The sequence below is a fragment of the Adiantum capillus-veneris genome, chromosome 13 (genome assembly GCF_014529385.1).
Source record: "Adiantum capillus-veneris isolate H3 chromosome 13, ASM1452938v2, whole genome shotgun sequence".
Lineage (NCBI taxonomy): Eukaryota > Viridiplantae > Streptophyta > Polypodiopsida > Polypodiales > Pteridaceae > Adiantum > Adiantum capillus-veneris.
This window is the reverse complement of record NC_140943.1, coordinates 34,352,076-34,376,714: the sequence shown is the minus strand read 5'-3', so window position 1 is coordinate 34,376,714 and position 24,639 is coordinate 34,352,076. Positions and strand designations below refer to the sequence as shown.

General features: G+C 44.6%; 1 protein-coding gene across 2 annotated transcripts; it reads left to right on the top strand.

Annotated features, from left to right (window-relative positions):
- The first annotated feature begins 398 nt into the window (after positions 1-398).
- On the top strand, positions 399-22,857 carry LOC147443791 (two-component response regulator ARR2-like). 2 transcript variants are annotated; one of them, XM_086527734.1, is made up of 3 exons: positions 399-844; positions 22,119-22,298; positions 22,433-22,857. In XM_086527734.1, exons 2-3 carry the CDS (start codon positions 22,121-22,123, stop codon positions 22,525-22,527), a joined length of 273 nt encoding a protein of 90 aa, XP_086383860.1. In that variant the 5' UTR covers positions 399-844; positions 22,119-22,120; the 3' UTR covers positions 22,528-22,857. The 2 variants fall into 2 exon arrangements, with proteins under 2 accessions (XP_086383860.1, XP_086383861.1); XM_086527735.1 differs by lacking the exon at positions 399-844 and having other exon boundaries at positions 21,237-22,298.
- Positions 22,858-24,639: the final 1,782 nt, after the last annotated feature.

Below are 24,639 nucleotides of genomic sequence, written 5' to 3'. Positions count from 1 at the left end.
AGGCCTTCTCCCAACCTCCTCTACCCTTGTTGTGTGTTGAGCTTAGATTGAGGGCGTGTGAAGCCTCTCTAAGTGGCCCCTCTATGTAGGTCTCAAGAGCAATTGGAATTGGGCATATCTTGAGATGTGTATAGTGTATGTGTGCATGCCAGTGGGCAAATGACACTCGATGGGCAAATGACACTCGATGATTCTCCCAAGACATTTAAGTAGAGGGCTAGGTTGTTGGGCAGCAGGCAGTTTCATTCCCCATCAAAGAGCATTAAAATCCACTTGTGTGTACAATTTGCAAGTTTTCGTTTTCCATTTGATGATCGATGATTGCAAGCGCACAAAGACAAAACAAAGTTGCCGTTTTTGTTGCCCATCATTTGCCATTGCCATTTTCCCTCTCTGGTTTGTGTAGAGTGGGAGACAGGCCGGGTCCAGACTCCACTTCCTGTGGCAGTGCGAAAAAGGCTACAGTTCGTACAACCTACGAGGCTACGTATGTTGAGGTTCTCAACTTCTCACAGCTTCTCAGGCGCAGGTTGGCTCCCCTGTTTGCCCTACTTCGACCATAAGTCTTGGCGATTTAGCAGAGTACAAGGTGAAAGACGAGCTCCTGGCTATGGCTATATCTAGCAGATTGAATATTACAGGCAGAAAAGCTTCTCTGCCCACCACCAGCCATTGTTCTCTCTCTCTCTCTCTCTCTCTCTCTCTCTCTCTCTCCCCGCCAATCTTTCAACATGGAATTGGATCTTTGGAACTTTTTAGTAAAGAGCGCAATTACTGAGAAGGCTGGCTAAAGATGGCTATGGTGCTTATCTGCTGAGACAAGAAGACCCACATCTTTGATTTTGTGAGTGTCCATGAACATATCAATTTAGAGAGAGAGAGAGAGAGAGAGAGAGAGAGAGAGAGAGAGTGTCACGTGACACATCCAACTCTATGTGTCTGTGGACAAATTACAACATGACAAAGGTTCAGTCAGTTTAGCTTAAGAAGTGTTCTGGCACTTTTGTAAGTCTGTTCGCAGACCGTGCATGCCTAGACATGTAGAGTAGATGCATATCCTCCGGTTGCACACAACATGATCATCAGCATTCCCATCAGAATCCATCATAGGAATTTTTCAGTGCATTAAACCTAATTTTCCTATTTTTGACATTTTTCACTTATTATTTTAAGTGACTTTTGTTGGAAACTAGGTAGGACAATTTTGCTAAGATAATATATAAATAAACCAGAGTTAGCACTTTTTGACAGAAGAGGTAGCAGGAGCACCTTCCTTAACAGGCAACTTCTCAGCAAGACCCCCCACATTAGCAGAGCTAGCGTTTTGTATTTGCAAGGACGTAGCGTTTTCATCCATAGGTAGCATGGCGTTTTGTGCACAACAGATCAGCCCCGACAACAACAAGACAAATCAAGAAGCCTAGCGTTTTGCATTTGCAGGACAACCGGTATCAGTAGGACAATTTTCAGCCCTAGCGTTTTTGCATCTGTCAGGCATTTCAGCGTTTTGCAGATCTACCGTGACGGAACCAATATAAGCACCAACGTTTTCAATTTTTAGTACATCGTAGAACAAGTCCCGAACCTTGTAAATCTCACCTTCCCGCAGCAGATCCTCGCCGTACGGTCAGATTCCGCAAGGTTTACAGATTCAGCTCGAAAAACGCAGATTTTAGCTTCTGCATTTTCAGCGCGTCGTCGTCGCATCGTCGTCATCGACATAGAGTCAGAATTCAATAGATAAAGATTTGCAGATTTCAGCCCTTAGCATTCTGAGATTTCAACCGTCTCGTCGTCGTCCTCATCGTAGTCGACATCGTCGGCAAGTTAAAGCATTGTAGAGATTTGTGCAATCATAAGAAGACCGCTCTCGCCATAGAGAGTGGGGCCTTCGGAGGAGGATTTGACAACATTCTGGTGTCGTATTCTTCTTTCTACCTATCTCTTAGTCTCAATATCTTCATTCACAGTGTTCACCACTTTGTTTGTGATCCATTGCACTCTCTCACTAAGAGAACGGAAGGCTCTTCCTTCCGTAAGTAAAAAGAAACCCTTGAGCACAGTTCGGAGCACTCATCTTGAGCAAAGTTCAACATTCACTTCTGCTACACCTTACATTGGTATCAGAGCTTTGACAATGTTGTGTATCACTGAAAGAAAGAACCACAAGAACCATATAATTTTTTTTTTGCTTGTTGTAGTCGCATGTAACTCAAGATTCCTTGGGTGTGTCGATTACTACTCGTGTTTTTGAAGAGTGACAGGAATCCTAAGAAAGAAGGGCTTGTTTAGCTTCCCCTTGTGCCTCTTTTCACTCATTGAGAGCGGACCGTGTACTTAGTGGCCGGCCAATCGACGTGAGGTGGGAAAAAGCAACCTTGGTGTGAGCGCAAGGCCGCCAAGGGGTGCCTCTGCGGAAAAGAGAAGAACTCGGGTAAAGAGAAGATCCTTCTCTAACACTGATTGCAAGCGAAAGAAGAACCGCAAGAACATCAAGAACTCAAGAATCCCAAGAACCCAAGTTCCTTTGGAACTTAAGAACCCAAGACCACAAGAACCCATGACTTACAGTGGATGGTCATCATTCGAAGCGGAATGGATACTTCGCTTGGAGGTGATGAGTATAAAAGAGGCAAAGAAGAATTTTCTCACACTAGGAGGTTTTTCTGACCCTCCCCCTTCCCCATCTACGCAAAGGATTGCACTAACTCCTATGGAGGCTTTCGACAAGATGGTGATGGACATGAAGTTAGAATGCGAAGCACGAAAAGCAGAACACAAAGAAAGAATGGCAGCCATAGAGCGTGAGCATGAGAAAGCGCGCTTGGAAGCTGAAGAAAGAAAAGCAGAATTTGATCGAGAGACCAAAGCAAGAAAAGCAATGAACGATCGACACATGAAAGAGTGTTGCGACTCTTTTCTCAAGTGCAGACACAGATGCAAGAGATTCGCGAAAAGGAGACTCTCTCAGTCTCTTCTTCTCCAAAGCATGACACACAGGATTTGCATGATGATAAGCATGATGATTTGAATGACAATGATTTGCATGATGACTTGAATGATAATGATAAGCATGGTGATTTAAATGACAATGACAAGCATGATGATTTGCATGATCAAGATGTGATTTCTCACGAGCATGATGGTTTATATGACTATGATGTGATTGTTCACAAGAATGATGGGTTAATTGATACTGTTTCTAGTGAAGCTAACGTCATTGCAGATTCGATCAATCACGAAGAACCGATCTTGGCTCTCGAGTTTAGGTCCAAAAAACCCCCTCAGGAAGAACCGATCTTGGCTCTCGAGCCTAGGTCCAAAGAACCCTCAGAGGAAGTATTATGTGTTCGCATGATTAGTCAGCACGTATTGATCGAGTGTTTCATTCGTGATCGTTTCCTGTATTTTAGTCAGCGTCTTTATGTGATTCTTTTTCCTAAGCATGACATATTGTACGTTGAGCACGTTTTACTCATGAATGAGCATGGATTTATGCGGATGATTCATGAAAAGATGAAAAGTATGCATTCAAGAAAGCCACATTCCATGTCTCTTTCTTGGCATGATACATTGGTAGAACGAGCACAAGAAAGTATGAACACCAAGCATGGGCATTTCCGTTGTGAATTGCCACAGTTGATTGCTTTAGATCAGAAGAGAAAGATTCGATCTCATGGTTTGCGTGTGTGTGGTGAATGGTTTAGCACTCCGTCTTTGTTCATCTACATTGCATGCACAATCTTTGAGGAAGACGATATTTTTTCTAGTCACTTTACATGGAATAGGTATGTTCATGTTTCTGTGTTGGAAGTGGTTTCAAGAATTTTCAGCCATGGAGATTCTTGAAGAAGGTAGATGCATGACTATAGAAGAAGTTGAAGCATTGAAGGAGCCTTTGAAGACTTTGTGTCGCTTTCGGCGCGGCCCAAAGAAGCAAGCGTTGCAGACCTTTATGAAGTTCAAGTATCGCATGACCCACGCATCAGAGTGGGCCGGCGAAGAGTCCTTTCCAGGATTTTGGATGTTATTGGCGATCTCCCTCGACGCCATACAATTCGGTTACCAGTGCCTCACTTTAAAAAGAAGGGGTTGTCACGTGACACATCCAACCCTATGTGTCCGTGGACAAGCTACAACATGAGAAGGGTTCAGTCAGTCTAGTCAGTCTAGTTTAGGAAGTGTTCTGGCACTTTTGTGAGTCTGTTCGTAGACCGTGCATGCCCAAACACTTAGAGTAGATGCATATCCTCCGGTTGCACACACCATGATCATCAGCATTCCCATCAGAATCCATCATGGAAATTTTCCAATGCATTAAACCTAATTTCCCTATTTTTGACATTTTTCACTTATTATTTTAAGTGACTTTTGTTGGGAACTAGGAGGGCAATTTTGCTAAGATAATATATAAGCAAACTAGAGTTAGCACTTTTTGGTAGAAGAGGCAGCAGGAGCACCTGCTTAACAGGCAACGTCTCAGCAAGATCCCCCACATCAACAGAGCTAGCGTTTTTGCATCTGCAAGGACCTGCGTTTCCATCCACAGGAAGCCTTGCGTTTTGTGTACAACAGATCAGCCCCGACAGTAGCAAGACAAATCAAGAAGCCTAGCGTTTTGCATTTGCAAGACAACCGCCAGCAGTAGGACAATTTTCAGCCCTAGCATTTTTGCATCTGCCAGGCATTTCAGTGTTTTGCAGATCTACCGCGACGGAACCAACACAAGCACCACCGTTTTCAGTTTTTAGCACATCGCAGAACAAGTCCCGAACCTCGTAGATCTCACCTTCCCGCAGGCAGATCCTCGCCGCACTTTCAGATTCCGCAAGGTTTACAAATTCAGCTCAGAAAACGCAGATTTCATCTTCTGCGTTTTCAGCGCGTCGTCGTCGCGCGTCGTCGTCGCATCGTCTTCATCGACATCGTCACCGACATAGAGTCAAAATTCAGTAGATAAAGATTTGTAGATTTCAGCCCTTAGCATTCTTAGATTTCAGCCGTCTCATCATCGTCCTCATCGTAGTCGACATCGTCAGTCCAAGCATTGTAGAGATTTGTGCAGTCATAAGTAGACCGCTCTCGCCATAGAGAGTGGGGCCTTCGGACGAGAGTTTGACAACATTCTGGTGTCGTATTCTTCTTTCTCGATCTCTTAGTCTCAGTATCTTCATTCACAATGTTCACCATTTTGTTTGTGATCCATTGCACTCTCTCACTAAGGGAACGAAAGGCTCTCCCTTCCGTAAGTAAAAAGGAACCCTTGAGCATAGTTTGGAGCACTCATCTTGAGCAAAGTTCAACATTCACTTCCGCTGCACCTTACATTGGTATGAGAGCTTTGGCAGTGTTCTGTATCGCTCAAGGAAAGAACCACAAGAATAAATTTTTTTGCTTGTTGCGGTCGCACGTAACCCAAGATTCCTTGGGCGTGTCGATTACTACTCGTGTTTTTGAAGAGTGATAGGAATCCTAAAAAAGAAGGGCTTGTCCAGCCTCCCTTGTGCCTCTTTTCACTCATTGAGAGCGGACCATGCACTTAGCGGTCGGCCAATCGACGTGAGGTGGGAAAAAGCAACTTTGGTGTGAGCGCAAGGCCGCCAAGGGGTGCGCCCGCGGGAAAGAGCAGAACTCGGGTGAAGAGAAGATCCTTCTCTAAGACAGATTGCAAGCGAAAGAAGAACCGCAAGAACCTCAAGAACTGCAAGAACCCAAGAACCTCAAGACCCCCAAGAACCTCAAGACCCTCAAGAACCCAAGATCCACAAGAACCCAAGTTCCTCGTGAACTTAAGAACCCAAGACCACAAGAACCCACAAGAACCGAAGACTTTAGTGAATGGGTCATCACTCGAAGCTGAATGGATACTTCACTTGGAGATGCTGAGCATGAGAGAAGCAAAGAAGAATTTTCCCCATTAGGAGGTTTTCCCGACCCTCCCTCTTCCCCATCTACGCCAAGGATTGCACTAACTTCTATACAGGAGTTGGAGCAGATGTTTATGGACAGGAAGTTATTACGCGAAGCAAGAAGAGTAGAAAGAATGGCAGAAATGAATCGCAGACACGCAGAAAGAAAAGCAAAAAGAGAAGCAGAAAGAAAGGCAGCCATAGAGCGTGAGCATGAGCAAGCACGACACATGCAAGAGTTGTTGCGACTCTTTTCTCAAGTGCAGGCGCAAATGCAAGAGATTCGGGAAAAGGAGACTCTCTCAGTCTCTTCTTCTCTAAAGCATGATACACATGATTTGCATGATGATTTGAATGGCAATGACAAGCATGATAATTTGCATGATCAAGATGAGATTTCTCACAAGCATGATGATTTGCATGAAGAAGATGTGATTGTTCACAAGAGGATGAGTTAGTGGATACTTTTTCTAGCGAAACTAACCTCATTGCAGATTCGATCAATCACGAAGAACCGATCTTGGCTCTCGAGCCTAGGTCCAAAGAACCCTCACAGGAAGTATTATGCGTTCGCATTATTGGTACACGCGCATTGTACAAGTGTTTCATTTGTTGTCACGTGATACATCCGACCCTATGTGTCCGTGGACAAGCTATAGCATGATCAGGGTTCAGTCAGTCCAGTCAGTCTAGATTAGAAGTGATCTGGCACTTTTTTGAGTCTATTCGTAGACCGTGCATGCCCAGTCACTTGGTATAGATGCATATCCTCTGGTTGCACATAGCATGATCATCGGAATTCCCATCAGAATCAGTTAGGGGAGTTTTCCAGTGCATTTAGCCTATTTTCCCTATTTTTGACATTTTTCACTTATTATTTTTAAGTGACTTTCCAACAAAAGTAGGTAGGACAATTTTGCTAAGTTAATATATAAGCAAACCCAAGTTAGCACTAAATGGCAGAAGAGGCAGCAGGAGCACATGCTCAACCTTCTCAGCAAGAACCCATCAACCTAGTGTTTTTGGACAACCTCAGCACCCCCAGATCCTTGGCGTTTTCCACAGCAGTGCATCACCAGAGATACCTTGGCGTTTTCAGCCCTTGCATCATCGCCATCAGCAGGCAGCCCTAGCGTTTCATATTTTAAGCCAAGCAGTCGCAGAAGGCAAGCGTTTTTACTAACGCTCAGCCAGCAGATCAGCGTTTTTGGTTTTCAGCCTGTTTTGCAGCAGAAGACTCAGCGTTTTCAACATGCATAGGAGGTAGCAGATTCAGCCCCATTGGTCGCAGAAGATCCCCCATTTTCAGCCATAAAAACACAGCCAAAACAGTCATTTTCAGCCACCGAAACAGTCCCGAAATTTAGCAGTTAGAAGACCACCCCTAAAGTCGTCGTCATCACCGTCGTCGTCATCGGCATAGTCCAAGTTGCATCAGTCCATTGCATACGCATTGTACCACTTTGTGCAATCAAAAGTAGACCACTCTCGCCGACGAGTGTCACAATTGTGACTCTGTTGCAGTATAACATCTACTCCTAGTTGCAGATACGCGAAGTGCCATGCCAAGGAGGACCCCTGCGCTTGGATGGTCACACCTCTTCGCCCAAGAGACGTGCCTCTTCGCCAAAAGCCACACTCCTTCGACGATCGGTCACACCCTGGTGTGACTCTTCGCCCAATGGTTGCAGCTCTTCACTGAAAGGATGTGTCTTTACGTCTAAAGTCATGTCTCTTCACCAAGAGACGTGTCTTTTCATTTATGTCTCTTCGTCTCCTATATAAGGAGCCCTTGTATCACACTATCAATCAATCAATCAAACACAGAGTCTTCTAAGTCTTGTCTTGAGTACAGTTCAAGTTTCTTTAATCATGAGTTTAAGTACTTAATTAAGGATTAACACCTAGAATCCTCAGAGTGGTATCAGAGTAAATTTTTTCCCGGGACCCGAAGGTTGTGAGCCTCTCACCCTTGTCGCTACACTCTACCCCCTTTCCCGGAGTTACATGGAAGCAGAAGAAAGGTGGTACACATGTGCATACGAGCATATGAGGTAACCTAAACCTTATTTCTTAATTCAGAAAACAGAAAATAGAACACAGATGTGTGCGCGCGCGTGCACGTACCCGTGAATGGTAATGCTGGTGGCCCTGCTGTTGCCCTTTCGAGGGATGTACCCTTTGGTTGCCCCTTCGTGTTTGCACCCTTTCCTGCCGACGTGCCTCTACGTGCTCGCACCCCTTGGCGTATGATCTGTCGGCTACCATGCCCCTTGATGTATAGCCTGCTAACTGCCGTGCCTCTTCACTTGCTACCCATTGGTGCATGAAATTCTGGCTGAATGCTGGGTTGAACTGAGCATATGCGTTGGCAGCCAACACCCCCCTTTTCTCCTGTACTCACACCCCTTCCCAAGTGGCATGACCTTTGGCGCTCCTGGTTGTATTGAAACGTAAACTGCTGTACCTGTTGGCTGAAAGTTTCAAGCACCTCTTCACGCACCCCTTGTTGGCTGAATTGCTGAAACGCTGGCTGAAAACTCTTCGCTGGCCTGAAATTCTGAAGCGCTGGACTGAAACATCACAGGCAGCAATTCGCTGTTTTTTTTTTCTCTTGCGCTGATTCACGCTGCTGGGCATTCTTTTGCGTTGATTTTTAATACACCAAGTGGCCTTTAATTTTAAAGAGCTTAATTGGCCACCCAGCCCCAATATTTTAAAAAGCCCATGTGGCCAAACCTTTTAAGTGACCACCTCTTAACTTACCCAATGTGAACTCACTAAGAGTTACATTAAAAGAAAATGGGACAACAATGTGGCTTGCTCCTTGAGGGCAACGGTATTACTCGTGTGTTCTCTTCCCGCATAGCCCTCGCCACTGGCTCCTTGCATGTGTGAGGCTCCCTCTACCATGGACACGGACTTCAACATTCCGGTACCCTATCTCTTGTACATAGATAAAGTTCCCACAAGCAAACTGTGGCAAATTTGTTCCCTTCACGAGATTTTTGTCATTCCGGATTCACCATACCCAAGTCGGAGGTTATCATTATTCTCGATTCCCTAACTCCAAAGCCGAAACCCGTTCCAGACGCAGTTTCTGCTCCCAGCTTATTCAGAGAAACGGTTACTTTCGCTGAACAGTCGACATGGCCGAACCACACAATGACGACGACAATATTTTACCCGAGGATCCAATAGCAGTTCTCAAAAAGCAGATGATAGCAATTTCATCAAGCCTCGCATCGATTCACACTCGCTTGGATCAGATGCAAACGCAAACCCCTTCTCGGAGTGAACCAACAACTTCTCGAACAATACATGCATCTTCTTCCGACGCTTCAATGGTCAACCAAAAAGAAGCACTCAAACATAAGCTTTCGGAACCGAAATTTTCTCACCCAAAGCATGGTTTCTCAGAGACAATCAGACACAAAGTACCTTCGTGCGAGCAGCAAAAGTCTCAGCATGAATATTCTTGGAAATGCTACAGTTCTAAGCAACCAACTTCTTATTCGAATCATCAATAACAAAAGCAGCAATATGAAGCTTCCAACAGATCATCAGCAATATCAAGATGGGCTTACTTAGTGGCACATATATCCGACCCTAGTTGAGTACTCGGTCCCTCTCCCGAGCCATGCCCTACATTTAAGTCTTTCTTATCTGATGGTGGTAAAGTTGAAGATTTATTGATCCTTTCCTTGTGCAAGAGGATCCTTCACAGGTCTAAGAGACAACAACTCCCTCGACCTCCCCCTTCTCAATTGGAAGCCTTAATAGCCGCTGAGAAAGCTGAAGATTCAAAAGATTTCAATTCTTGTGTGACAACCAACAAGCACAAAACCCCTTCTTTGGCCATGTTCCAGGTAGAAAAAGTAGCCTCGTCATTGCCCTTGCAGAACCAAGTCTTTGTCTCTGAACAGATACCAGATGCCGTGGTGAATGAAGATTCTTCTTCAAATTGAAGACTTCAATCCTTACCTTCAGCAGTGCAAAGGATAAAGCAGATATAGACTCTTGTAGCACGACTTTAGTCGCTGCAACTGAATCGTTGGACACAACTTGTTCTATTGATAAACCTTTACAGATGGATATACCTTCAAAAACTACTCTATCTCAGTCTACGACATCCCTTCAGGAGGATTTTACTGTTGCAGACAAACCAATGGAATACCTTATAGATTTCCAACCAGTGGTCATCACTCAGCAGAAAACTCAAGTCAGTTTACCAATAATTTCACTCGAAGTAGATACAGATTCAATCTTTTATTGGACAAAGCTCGAAGTTACAAATGACTTTGACAAAGGCACTTATCAAGTTGCAGATATGATCAGTTTTCAGTTTGGCAAAATAGTCATGGTCAATAATAGTGCCATGATATGGGACTTAACAGAAAGAGCTTTGGATGCAGAAGCACTACAACCATACATTTCCTTCTACCGGAGTTTTCATCAACTACCCTGGGTTTTATTTAAAGAGGGAGAGAATGTCACAATTGTGACTCTGTTGCAGTATAACATCTACTCCTAGTTGCAGATACGCAAAGTGCCATGCCAAGGAGGACCCCTGCGCTTGGATGGTCACACCTCTTCGCCCAAGAGACGTGACTCTTCGCCAAAAGCCACACTCCTTCGATGACCAGTCACACCCCTTCGCTCTACGGGTGTGACTCTTCGCCCAATGGTTGCAGCTCTTCACCGAAAGGATGTGTCTTTACGTCTAAAGTCATGTCTCTTCACCAAGAGACGTGTCTTTTCATTTATGTCTCTTCGTCTCCTATATAAGGAGCCCTTGTATCACACTATCAATCAATCAATCAAACACAGAGTCTTCTAGGTCTTGTCTCGAGTACAGTTCAAGTTTCTTTAATCATGAGTTTAAGTACTTAATTAAGGATTAGCACCTAGAATCCTCACAACGAGAGTGGGGCCTTCGGAGGAGGGTTTTACAACGTCTCTGGTGTCGTATCTCTCTTCTCTCTATCTCTCAGTCTCATACACTTGCACGCACAGTGTCCATACACTTTGTTTGTGATCATAGTATTTCCATCAAGAACGGAAGGCTCTCCCTTCCATAAGAACTAAAAGGAACCTTGAGCACAGTTCGGAGCACTCATCTTGAGCAAAGCGCAAACAATCATTCCACTGCACCTAACATTGGTATCAGAGCTTTGGCAGTGTTCTGTATCACTCAAGGAAAGAACCACAAGAACCACAATAATTTATTTTTGCTTGTTGAGGTCGCACGAACCCAAGTTGGTGTGAGCGCAAGGCTGCCAAGGGGTGCGTCCGCGGGAAAGAGCAGAACTCGGGTGAAGAGAAGATCCTTCTCTAAGACAGATTTGCAAGCGAAAGAAAACCTCAAGAACCCAAGACCCGCAAGAACCCAAGTTCCTCGTGAACTTAAGAACCCAAGACCACAAGAACCCACAAGAACCCACGACTTCAGAATGGTCATCACTCGAAGCGGAATGGATACTTCGCTTGGAGGTGATGAGCATGAGCGAGGCGAAGAAGAATTTTTCCCACCAGGAGGTTTTTCCGACCCTCCCCTTTCCACATCTACGACACGGATTGCACTAACTCCTATGGAGGCTTTCGACAAGAGGATGAGGGATAGGAAGTTAGAAAGCGAAGAAAGAATCGCAACCATCGAGCGTAAGTACCAAGAAAGAATGGCAGCCATAGCGTGTGAGAGCGAGCAAGCACGCTTGGAAGCCAAAGCAAGAGAAGCGGAATTATCGCGAGAACAAAGCACGAATGCAAGAGATGTTGCGACTCTTTTCTCAAGTTCAGGCACAGATGCAAGAGAATCAGGAAAAGGAGACTCTCTCAGTCTCTTCTTCTCCAAAGCAAGACACACATGATTTGCATGATGATGATTTGAATGACAATGCTTTGCATGATGATTGGCATGATGATGATTTGCTTGAAAATGATGAGCATGATGATTTGCATGATCAAGATGTGATTTCTCACGAGCATGATGATTTGCATGATCAAGATGTGATTTCTCACAAGCATGATGAGTTGCATGAAGATGATGTGATTGTTCACAAGGATGATGTGTTAGTGGATGCTTTTTCTAGCGAAGCTAACCTCGTTGTAGATTTGATCAATCACGAAGAACCGATTTTGGCTTTCGAGTCAAGGTCCAAAGAACCCCCACAGGACGATTTGATCATTCAGGAAGAACCGATCTTGGCTCTCGAGCCTAGGTCCAAAGATCCCTCACAGGAAGTATTATGTGTTCGCATGATTAGTACGCACGCATTGTTCGAGTGTTTCATTTGTGACCGTTTCCTGTATTTTAGTCAGCATCTTTATGTGACCCCTTTTCCTAGGCATGACATATTGTATGTTGAGCACGTTTCTCTCATGGATGAGCACAAATGTATGCGGATTTTTCATGAAAAGCTGAAAAGTATGCATTCAAGGAAGTCACATTCCATGTCTCTTCATTGGCATGACACAGTACCCGAAAGAGCACATGAAAGTATGAGCACCAAGCATGGGCATTTCCATTGTGAATTGCCACAGTTGATTGCTTTAGATCAAAAGAGAAAGATTCGATCTCATTGTTTGCGTGTATGTGGTGAACGGTTGAGCACTCCGTCTCTTTGTTCATCTACATTGCATGCACAGTCTTTGAGGAAGACAAGATTTTTTCCACTCACTTTACATGGAATGGGTATGTTCATGTTTTTGTGTTGGAAATGGTTTCAGGAATTTTCAGCCATGGAGATTCTTGAAGAAGAAAGAAGCATGACTCTAGACGAAGTTGAAGCATCGTAGGAGCCATAGAAGACTTTGTGTCGCTTTCGACGCGGCCCAAAGAAGCAAGCATTGCAGACCTTTCTGAAGTTCAAGTACCGCATGACCCACACATCAGAGTGGGCCGGCGAAGAGTTCCTTCCAGGATTCTGTATGCTGTTGGCGATCTCCCTCGATGCCATACAGTTCGGTACCAGTACCTCACTTTGAAAAGGAGGGGATGTCACGTGACACATCCGACCCTATGTGCCCGTGGACAAGCTACATCATGATCAGGGTTCAGTCAGTCCAGTCAGTCTAGATTAGAAGTGATCTGGCACTTTTGTGAGTCTATTCATAGACCGTGCATGGCCAGTCACTTGGTATAGATGCATATCCTCTGGTTGCACATAGCATGATCATCGGCATACTGTACGTTGAGCACGTTTCACTCATGAATGAGCATGGATGTATGCAGATTATTCATGAAAAGCTGAAAAGTATGCATTCAAGGAAGTCACATTCCAGGTCTCTTCCTTGGCACGACACATTTGTAGAACGAGCACATGAAAGTATGAGCACCAAGCATGGGCATTTCCATTGTGAATTGCCACAGTTGATTGATTTAGATCAGCAAGATAAGAGTCGATCTCATTGTTTGCGTGTGTGTGGTGAACGGTTTAGCACTCCGTCTCTTTGTTCATCTACATTGCATGCACAGTCTTTGAGGAAGACAAGATTTTTTCCACTCACTTTACATGGAATAAGTATGTTCATGGTTTTGTGTTAGAAATGGTTTCAGGAATTTTCAGCCATGGAGATTCTTGAAGAAGAAAGAAGCATGACTCTAGATGAAGTTGAAGGAGCGAAGGAGCCACAGAAGACTTTGTGTCGCTTTCAACGCGGCCCAAAGAAGCAAGCATTGCAGACCTTTATGAAGTTCAAGTACCGCACGACCCACACATCAGAGTGGGCCGGCGAAGAGTCCCTTCCAGGATTCCGGATGCTATTGGCGATCTCCCTCGACGCCATACAGTTCGGTACCAATACCTCACTTTGAAAAGGAGGGGATGTCACGTGACACATCCAACCCCATGTGTCCGTGGACAAGCTACTTCATAACAAGGGTTCCGTCAGTCCAGTCAGTCTAGATTAGAAGTTTTCTGGCACTTTTGTGAGTTTGTTCGCAGACCACGCATGACCAGACACTTAGTGTAGATGCATATCCTGTGGTTGCACATAGCATGATCATAAGCATTCCCATCAGAATCCATCAGAATCCTTCAGGGGAATTTTCCAGTACATTTAGCCTATTTTCCCTATTTTTGACATTTTTCACTTATTATTTTTAAGTGACTTTTGTTGGAAAGTAGGTAGGGCAAATTGAGTAAGTTTGTATATAAGCAAACCTAGACTAGCACTATTTGACAGAAGAGGCAGCAGGAGCACCATTGCTGAACAGACAACTTCTCAGCAAGAACCCTTGGTGGCGTTTTCTCCTCCGAGCAAAGAAACCCTAGCCCTAGCGTTTTCATCAGCCCTTCGTGTTTTCAGCAGCAGCAGGACCATTTTCAGCCCTAGCGTTTTTGCATCAGCATAGTGTTTTGCAGATTCACCGCGACGGAACACCAAGAAGCATCAGTGTTTTCAGTTTTCGGCCCTTAGACACAGCAGAACAACCCCCGAACCTCGCAGATCTCACCTTCTCGCAGCAGATCCTCGCCACACGGTCATATTTCGCAAAGTTTACAGATTTAGCGCGGAAAACGCAGATTTCAGCATCTGCATTTTCAGCGCGTTGTCGTCGCATCGTCGTCATCGACATTGTCACCGACATAGAGTCAGAATTCAATAGATAAAGATTTGTAGATTTCAACCATTAGCTTTTCAAATTTTAGCCTGTCTCGTCGTCGTCGACATCATCGGCAAGTCCAAGCATTGTAGAGATTTGTGCAATCATAAGCAGATTGCTCTCGCCATAGAGAGTGGGGTCTTCGGAGGAGGGCTTTACAACGTCTCTGGTGTCATATTCTCTTCTCTCTCTATCTCTCATTCTCACACAGTTGCACGCACAGTGTCCATTCACTTTGTTTATGATCATTGCACTCTCTCATTAAGAACGGAAGGCTCTCCCTTCCATAAGGACAAAAAAGGAACCTTGAGCACATTATGTATCACTTATCTTGAGAAAGAACAACATTCATTCTGCTGCACCTAACATTTGTATCAGAGCTTTGGCAGTGTTCTCTATCACTCAAGGAAAGAACCACAAGAATCACAAGATTTTTTTTGCTTGTTGCGGTCGCACGAACCCAAGTTCACTTAAGCGTGTCGATTCCTAATCGTGTTTTTGAAGAGTGACAGGAATCCCAGGAAAGAAGGGCTTGTCCAGCCTCCCCTTGTGCCTCTTTTCACTCATTGAGAGCGGACCGTGCACTTAGCGGCTGGCCAATTGATGTGAGGTGGGAAAAAGCAACCTTGGTGTGAGTGCAAGGCTGCCAAGGGGTGCACCCGCGGAAAGGAGCAGAACTCGGGTGAAGAGAAGATCCTTCTCTAACACAGATTGCAAGCGAAAGAACTCAAGAACCTCACGACCCCCAAGAACCTCAAGAACTAAATACCCCTAAGAATCCAAGTTCTTGTGAACTTAAGAGCCCAAGACTACAAGAATCCACAAGAACCCACGACTTCAGTGGATGGTCATCACTCGAAGCGGAATGGATACTTCGCTTAGAGGTGATGAGCATGAGAGAGGCGAAGAAGAATTTTCCTCATCAGGAGGTTTTTCTGACCCTCCCCCTTCCCCATCTAGGTCAAGGATTGCACTAACTCCTATGGAGGAGTTGGAGCAATTGTTTATGGAAAGACAGCTAGAACGCGAAGAAAGAAAAGCAGAAAGAGAAGCAGAAAGAAAGGCTATGAAGAACGAAGGGCAGCCATAGATCGTGAATACAAAGAAGGAATGGTAGCCATAGCACGTAAGAGCGAGCAAGCACGCTTGGAAGCCAAAGAAAGACAAGCCAAATTTGATCGCGAGAACAACGAAAGACAAGCAGAATATGACCGCGAGAACAAAGCAAGACAAGAGAAGGGGGACCAAAAAATGAAAGAGTTGTGGCGACTTTTTTCTCAAGTGCAGGCGCACTTTGCACAGAATCAAGAAAAGGAGACTCTCTTAGTCTCTACTTCTCCAAAGCATGACACACAGAATTTGCATGATGATGATGATTTGAATGATAATGATGAGCATGATGATTTGAATGATAATGATGAGCATGATGATTTGAATGATAATGATGAGCATGATGATTTGGATGACAATGACAAGCATGATGATTTGCATGAAGATGTCGTGATTGTTCTCAAGGATGATGAGTTAGTTGATGCTTTTTCTAGCGAAGCTAACCTCGTTGCAGATTCGATCAATCATGAAGGATCGATCTTAGCTCTCGAGCATAGGTTCAAAGCACCCCTTCAAGAAGAATAGATCTTGGCTCTCGAGCCTAGGTCCAAAGAACCCTCACAGGAAGTATTATGTGTTCGCATGATTAGTAAGCATGCATTGTTCGAGTGTTCCGTTCGTGATCGTTTACTGTATCAGCGTCTTTATGTGATCCATTTTCCTAGGCATGACATATTGTACGTTGAGCACGTTTCACTCATGAATGAGCACGAATGTATGCGAATTGTTTATGAAAAGCTGAAAAGTATGGGTTCAAGGAAGTCACATTTCATGTCTCTTCCTTGGCATGACACAGTTGCAGAAAGAGTACATGAAAGTATGAGCACCAAGCATGGGCATTTCCGTTGTGAATTGCCACAGTTGATTGATTTAGATCAGCACGCCAAGATTCGATCTCATTGTTTGCGTGTGTGTGGTGAATGGTTTAGCACTCTGTCTATTTGTTCATCTACATTGCATGCACAGTCTTTGAGGAAGACAAGATTTTTTCCAGTCACTTTACATGGAATAGGTATGTTCATGTTCAGATCCAACCCTATGTGTCCGTGGACAAGCTATAACGTGACCAGGGTTTAGTCAGTCCAATCAGTCTAGCTTAGGAATTATTCTGGCACTTTTGTGAGTCTGTTCGCAGACTGTGCATGCCCAGAGGTTGCACACAACATGATCATCAACATTCCCATCAGAATCTATCATGGGAATTTTCCAGTGCATTAAACCTAATTTCCCTATTTTTGACATTTTTCACTTATTATTTTAAGTGACTTTTGTTGGGAACTAGGTAGGGCAATTTTGCTAAGATAATATATAAGCAAACCAGAGTTAGCACTTTCTGGCAGAAGAGGCAGCAGGAGCACCTTGCTCAACAGGCAACTTCTCAGAAAGAACCCCCATATCAGCAAAGCTAGCGTTTTTGCATCTCAAGGACCTAGCGTTTCCATCCACAGGCAACCTGGCGTTTTGTGCACAACAGATCAGCCCCGGCAGCAGCAAGACAAATCAAGAAGCCTAGCGTTTTGCATTTGCAGGACAACCGACAACAGTAGGACAATTTTCAGCCCTAGCGTTTTTGCATCTGCCAGGCATTTCAGCGTTTTGTAGAACTACCGTGACGGAACCAACACAGGCACCAGCGTTTTCAATTTTTAGCACATCGCAGAGCAAGTGCCGAACCTCGCAGATCTCACCTTTTTGCAGCAGATCCTCGCCGCACGTTTAGATTCCGCAAGGTTTACTGATTCAACTCGAAAACGCAGATTTCAGCTTCTACGTTTTCAGCGTATCGTCGTCATCGACATCGTCACCGACATAGAGTCAGAATTCAACAGATAAAGATTTGCAAATTTCAATCCTTAGCATTCTCAAATTTTAGCCGTGTCGTCCTCATCGTAGTCAACATCGTCGGCAAGTCGAAGCATTGTAGAGATTTGTGCAATCATAAGTAGACCGCTCTTGCCATAGAGAGTGGGGCCTTCGGAGGAGGGTTTGACAACATTGTGGTGTCATATTCTTCTTTCCCTATCTCTCAGTCTCAGTATCTTTATTCACAATGTTCACCACTTTGTTTGTGATCCATTGCACTCTCTCACTAAGGGAACGGAAGGCTCTCCCTTCCGTAAGTAAAAAGGAACCCTTGAGCACAGTTCGGAGCACTCATCTTGAGCAAAGTTCAACATTCACTTCCGCTGCACCTTACACACACACACACACACACACACACACACACACACACACACACAGAGAGAGAGAGAGAGAGAGAGAGAGAGAGAGAGAGAGAGAGAGAGAGAGAGATTGCTAAAGGTCTAGCTTGAACGGATGCTGCACAACCGGAGATAGAGACCCATCTACAGAAAACAAAAGCGTAGAACAAACAAGATCGAAACTAATAATTAACTCAGGAAAAGGTACAACTATATTCTTTTCTTCTAGTACTACTATCTGGAAAAGCCTTGTTTTCTGAGCAGTTGCTTTTCTATTCTTCTGTTCTTTTTTACTGGGAGGTTTCCTTATGCTTGCTTCATAAGTTAGTGCTCTCTTGGTCACACACACACACATCTCAAAGCGAGGAAAACCCATAGAAAGAAAGGGATACAAAAAGCGGAGCACTATGAGGCTCCAAAGGCTAGAAACAGTCAAAGTAAATCTTGTAGGCATCAAGAGTGATGTCTCCAGCTTCATGAGCGAAATGCAGCGCTTGACCAAGAGATAATTTGAAATAGGGAAAGGGGTCAACATAAGTGCCTTGGAACATTAAGGAGTTCCTATGGTGCCAGATGGCCCACAGAGTCCAAAATTTGACCCAGGTAAAGAACACCGCAAATTGAGGTTGCGGTGATTGGAGCACCCCAAAAAGCCAAAAGCGTCTCTGAAAAATGCAAGAAGGAAAACGCAGTCGAAGAGTAGGTGACACCTGCCGAATGAAGGCTTTGGAGTGGCGACAATTCCACAATAAGTGTGGCACGGTCTCCTCCGCTTCAAGGCATCTTAAGCAACGGGAAGGCGCAATATGCCGTGCATGTAATACACTGTCAACAGGTAGAGCTCCCACCAAGCAACGCCACAAGAAAACACGTCCCTTCAAAGGTAGATGACTGCCAAATGCGAGACAATCTGTGTTGCCACCACAAGGATGACTCGCAAAGCGCGCAAAGCGACCACAACTGATTACCATGATGCACAATCCATACATCAGATTGCAAGGTGGCATAGACATTTCGAGCTGAAATGCAGTCGAATCTGGTGGTAGCCAGATTTCAATCAGAGAAGCGGGAATCCACATCCAAAGGAGGAACGGGTGAGCGATAGCATCCTTTGAATTTCCCGCCAAAGAGGAGAATAGCGATGACCCAACCGAAAGCGGGACACCGCATCAGTGAACGAAAGAACATAACCTGAGTCATCAACTACCTGATGTACCTGATAGATTCCTTTTTGGGAAAGAAAATTTGCTTGGCGAGGAGAGCGTTGAACCAAAGTCGAAGCGAAGGCCCTGCTCCAGTGCAGACAATTCTCGAAGCCACTTGGGAGAACACACTTGTCCATAGATAAAAGCCGAAGACCCTTCGTGCTAGATGAGGTTTGCCAAAAATGCTCTAAAATACTGGACATGAGGGACTGCAAGCGCAACTCATACCAGGATAGCAAAGGCAAGTAAAACTGCACATAAGCCACAAGGATACATTGGACAATCCTGAGACCCACATGTAGTGGCCACATAAAACAGTTTCCAATAATTTAACTTGGTATGCAAATGTTGAAGCACCCAATCCAATTTCTGCATAGCCGATACATTCCAACCCAGCGGATAACCCAAATGGCGAACCACAACGTGTGGAGGAACAATCTCCCCAGGCCACAATATCTTATGCCAGTCACACTCTTTCAGAGGCAATAGCTTGGATTTACGAAAGTTAACTTTGAGACTTGCTGTCAATCCAAACAAGTGAAGAGTATACATAATTTGCTACACATCATCATAGTGATTGCGAGTCATAAACAAAGAGTCATCCGCATAGGCCTGACCAACAAAATGTTGTCCAGAAGGTAAAATCAGGCCATGTGATCTACCAGTGAAAGTCAAGGAATCCAAATACATAAACAAGGGGTGAGTAGCAGTCGCATAAAGCAAGGGCATCCCTGCCTTACCGATCGTCCCAAAGGCCAAGATTTTGTGAGAGATCCATCCAACAGGCTTGTAGAAGTGTTGTGTGCATACAAGAAAAGCAGGATACGGGATAGCCTAGGCCCAAATCCCAAGTGTTGCATGGTATGTGCAATGTAATCCCAAAGAACAGTATCAAATGCCTTTTCAATATCAACCTGCATAATGATCAACCAAGTGCATCAATCTGCTACAAGTATCCTTTGCATGTTTAACCTGTTCCCTGAATTGTGACAAATAATTCCTGCCATAATCCTGGACAACACATTGAACACGCATAACAAAGCGAAACTAGGCTATGTCCGTATCAACATACATCTGAGAGATCAAAGGCGGGATGATATCCACAATCATAGCGTGAAAAAGCTCATGTTTGAGATGAGCATTATTGACATGTAGAAGTCTCTTCGTGGGTAGGCAATCATTGACATCAAAAGAGCCCAAATGAAGTTTCAAACTTGCAGGAAAATGATCCGAGAGACACATAGCATAATCAATCCTCATCTCACATACAAAGTCATCATATTGTTGCATGTGAAAAAGATACTAGCGATCCAGTCGAGCGCGATACATAGATTGAGCATTATGTTGAAAAGTGAATCTTGGATCAACAACATGCAAATAGGGCCACAAATCAAGCCCATTACATGTCAACATAAACTGATCCCATGATTGCCGTTCCATATGAAGCATGTGAGAATGCCCAGTAGTATTATCCACAAGGTTTGGTGCATTATTAAATCCCCACAGAGAAATGCATTGGAACGCCAACAATAAGAGGAGACAACACTCCACAAGTGTGACCTATCTGCAGAAGCTGTGTATGCATATAATTCTCCAAATTCGAAAACTTCCCCATTAACAATACATTGGATGACCATCCATCCCCCAGCCGGGTCGTTGAAGACCAAGGTCGGGAAGAGCTCGTGTCGAACAAGTATAAGCACTCCAAAATAGCCAGCCGATCCTGCATAAGCTATCTGGTAGCCCGCAAAGTAAGAAGTCTGTCCTGCAAATTGATGCTAGTTATGCTCTTGAAGAACCACAATGTCCGCTTTACATGTATGTACATAGTGCTAGGTAAGCCGCCACTTATTGTGATTGCATAACCCACACACATTGTAGGAGATGCAATTCAAAGAGCTATGCATTCTATATGGTATATACAGTGGGTGAGGAAACGGGAAAAAGGAAAAACTCAAGTACCAGTGCCCATCGACACATTCTCCCCAGCTGTAGGTACCTGAGGAGGTGGGTCAAGACCTGGACCAGGATGATTGAAAATAAAGGCACCTCAGACTGCTTGCCGTTTGAGTAGGAAATCAACCCATTGGCCTACATCCTGAGCCGTACGCATTCTACCCGGGGAAAAAAGAATCACTGCGTTAAGTGCATATTGAGCAACATGATCCATAAGCTCGTGTACAGGAATGCGCACTTCCATGACGGGAGCGGATCCTTCCCAGGCTTGACGTGCATCCTCGAAGTCCTCATGCAAACATTCTTTGATAAGGCTTAAAGCATCCGTATCCGAACTTTCCATGGCTTTTCGGTGCTTGTATATACAGTGATCAGTCGAATCCATGTGAAGCTCACACACACACACACACACACACACACACACACACACTCTTTTTTGGTGTTTTTGATATTTAACTGCTATTCACACACACACAGGCTGGCTGTACACGAACCCTGCTGCTTGAAAACTTTATCCAAACTGAAAACCTGATGATTTTTACAAAATCTGCGTAGGATGCTGACTGTCGAGGCAGGGCCTGAACTTCAGATTGCGCAGAATTGAGGGAGGCCAGGGGTGCTCAGGATTGTCTGGCGCAGGAGCAGGACTGCTCGCAGCAGTAGGCGCAGAGCAGACCAGAGGGGTCGCGCAGCAGAACAGGGGTAGCATAGCGCTGCAAAACGCGCGCAGGGCTGCAGGGAGTGCTCTGGAGGGATCACGCAGGGCTGCTTTTCTCTCTCTCTCTCTCTCTCACACACACACACACACACACACACACACACACACACACACACACACACACACACACACACACACACACACACACACACACACAATCCTTTGGTTCCTTTACTTTATCCTGATAACTTTGCCTTGGTTTCGACCCCCGCCTTTATCTACCTTTTTGCATGATATCTTGCTTTTGAGAAGCTTTTAACCTTTCCTAGCTTGGTGGGTGTAAGCTAGCCAAATTTTGCCAAAGGTCTGTGAAGGGATTGGGGACTAATTTGCACTTGATTGTTCCTGCATGATCATATGAGTGAGACTCATGAGAGAATGATTAGTACTAATTCTCTTCACCTTTGAAAGTTATGGGAGCTGAGCCAGAGCTACCTTGGGTTGCAGCCCATGCCTCCAAGCAGAGAATGGGACCTCATGACAATGGTAACTGGAGTGAATTTCCTGCTGGCTTGCGCGTCTTGGTTGTGGATGATGACCAGATATGCCTTCTCATCCTTGATAGGTTACTGCAGGAATGTCTCTACAGAGGTGAGCTCCTTTTTTTTGAAGCATGTTTGTAAAAGCTGGCTTGCAGGGGGATGGACATCATCGAGAACAATGTTGTTGCCATTGTCTTGAGGAATTTTGAGACTTACTGGTTGTTATGGAATGTCTCTCCACAGTGACAACATGTGAAAGGGTGGTTGACGCACTGAAAATATTAAGAGACAACATGGATGGCTTCGACCTGGTTATCAGTGATGTACATATGCTGTAACAAACTTGGACTCTCCAAGTCAAGAATCAACCGCGACAGCACCAAATAACCACTTCAAAACAAGTCACAGATCACAATAGATTTACACTGGCGCGGAGTTCCGTGCCTAGAGATATTGGCCCCAAAGACTGGCGCCCCTTTCGGTATTTCTTTTTATATTGATCAGATCAAAGTACAAGAGTGTGGCTAGGGTTTCACTCTCAGACTCTGTGTCCAGATGCTCTGAGAAGTGAAGCCCTCACCACGTATTTAAAGGTACAAGGGATGCCCAAAAGCAGAGCCCCAAAAACTTTTAAAATAAAAAGCACCAGTTCTCTCTCTTATAAGAGAGTCTTTTCTTTAAAAAAAAAAAGCAAGCTCTCTCTCTTTCACATGGTGTGTAGACCAAAAAGCAACGCCCAATAGCTGTCAGCGCAATTTGATGTGCAAATTCCGGAAATCCGTACAGCGCTCCTGTTGCCACGTGGCACCCCGACAGAAATTAGGGTTTGTTGTCAAAAATTAGGGTTTCAGCAAAAATTAGGGTTTTTGGTAGTTTTTAGGGTTTACAGGGATTTTAGGGTTTCAGCCTGAAATTAGGGTTTCAGCTTCCCGTAGCCATGTCATCACTTTGTGACATACCCCCCTCTTGAAAGCATTGTAATCGATCGCGATTACGCCTGCAAAACCGACAAAAGCCATAATCCGTCTTAGCAGACACTGACTGTTAGTACCTACGTACTAGGAACACACATCTAGCACATGTACCAAATCGATAGTCACATCACACGACAGCATAGGACATCACCAGACATCACAGGACATCACATGACATTCAACATTCATTCGGATCTTAGACCATGATTTATCGGCAATGTAGCTAGCAATCACATCTAGGTCCAATCGGGACCTCATCGATGTCCGATTGACTAACCCCTATTGCAACCATGTCTATTCGAGATCAATCAGACCAAAATGCTGCAGTCATTTCGTCTATCAGTTCCTGCACTCAAAAGAAGTCAAGAACAAATCAGTATCATAATCAGGAATTCCATTTCATAAAGTCATACAACAGAATACTGTCAGCTCTCAGTATCCCTGAAGCTCAAAGAGACATCAGTGACTCTAGTATCTAGATCAAGGCATCTGTTGACAAAGGAGAGGAGTGACTCCCCTCTTGTGCATCCCACTGCACCAGATCTCCGGCCAAGCTGAATTCTGGGTTCCATTTGGAGTAGACTATGCTAAACCAAATGCATCGAGGTAAAGTTCACAATCTAAGGAGTATCTGCTAGGTCCTCCTCCTCCATCCACTTCGCATCAAATGCAGGATAGTTCTTGAACTTAACCAAGAACCACGTTTGGACTTTACCTTTCTTCGTATCGTTATGTGCCAAAATCTGATCAGGAACAAGGATCTCCTCGTTTTCTTCCACTTTGGGTTGCTCATCAGGCTCCCCATCATCAGGCACATCACCTCTAAAAGGTTTCAAGAGACTCACATGGAAAGCATTGTGAATCCTCCAAGTATCTGGCAGTTTCAATCGGAAGGAGACATCATTTATCTTTTCAGTAATCTGGAAAGGGCCGTAGTATCGCGTACTAAGCTTTGGAAAAAGCCTCTCCTTTCCCTTTTTCTTTCGTAGGCGTGCCTTCTCAAAACGTAAGATCACCCAATCATCCTCCTTTAATTTCATGTCGCGACGATGGCGATCCGCTGCCTTTTTATGTCGTTCTTGAGACTTCTGCAAAGTCTCGCGAACCTTGGCAAAAGCCGTATCCAGATCTCGGGTATATTCATCCGCTTCAAAGATCTTATCTTTCGTGCTCAAGAAAGGTGGAACCTTCGCAGCACCTTCAACAATCTCAAAAATCGCCTTCCCCGTCGAAGAGTGTATCGTGTTATTGTAGGCAAATTCGAGGATTCAAGAGAATGCTCTTCCAATGCAAATAGAGATTAGCCATGAATCACTAACTCTAATCACATCATCAAGCATTAAGCCCACCAAAGTCCCCCTTGCCATAGACTAGAATCTCAAATTACACTTTTAATAAGCACACACTAATTGCATTGGTGTTGGCCTCTTCAATCACCACATGCAAATCAAGGTACTTCATCAAAAGCTACACACA

Excerpts from the sequence above, each read along its gene's own strand:
- LOC147443791 (XM_086527734.1), top strand. The coding sequence starts at position 22,121 with ATGGGAGCTGAGCCAGAGCTACCTTGGGTTGCAGCCCATGCCTCCAAG. Across the intron at positions 22,299-22,432 it reads GCAGGAATGTCTCTACAGAG|TGACAACATGTGAAAGGGTG; the intron begins GTGAGCTCCTTT and ends GTCTCTCCACAG.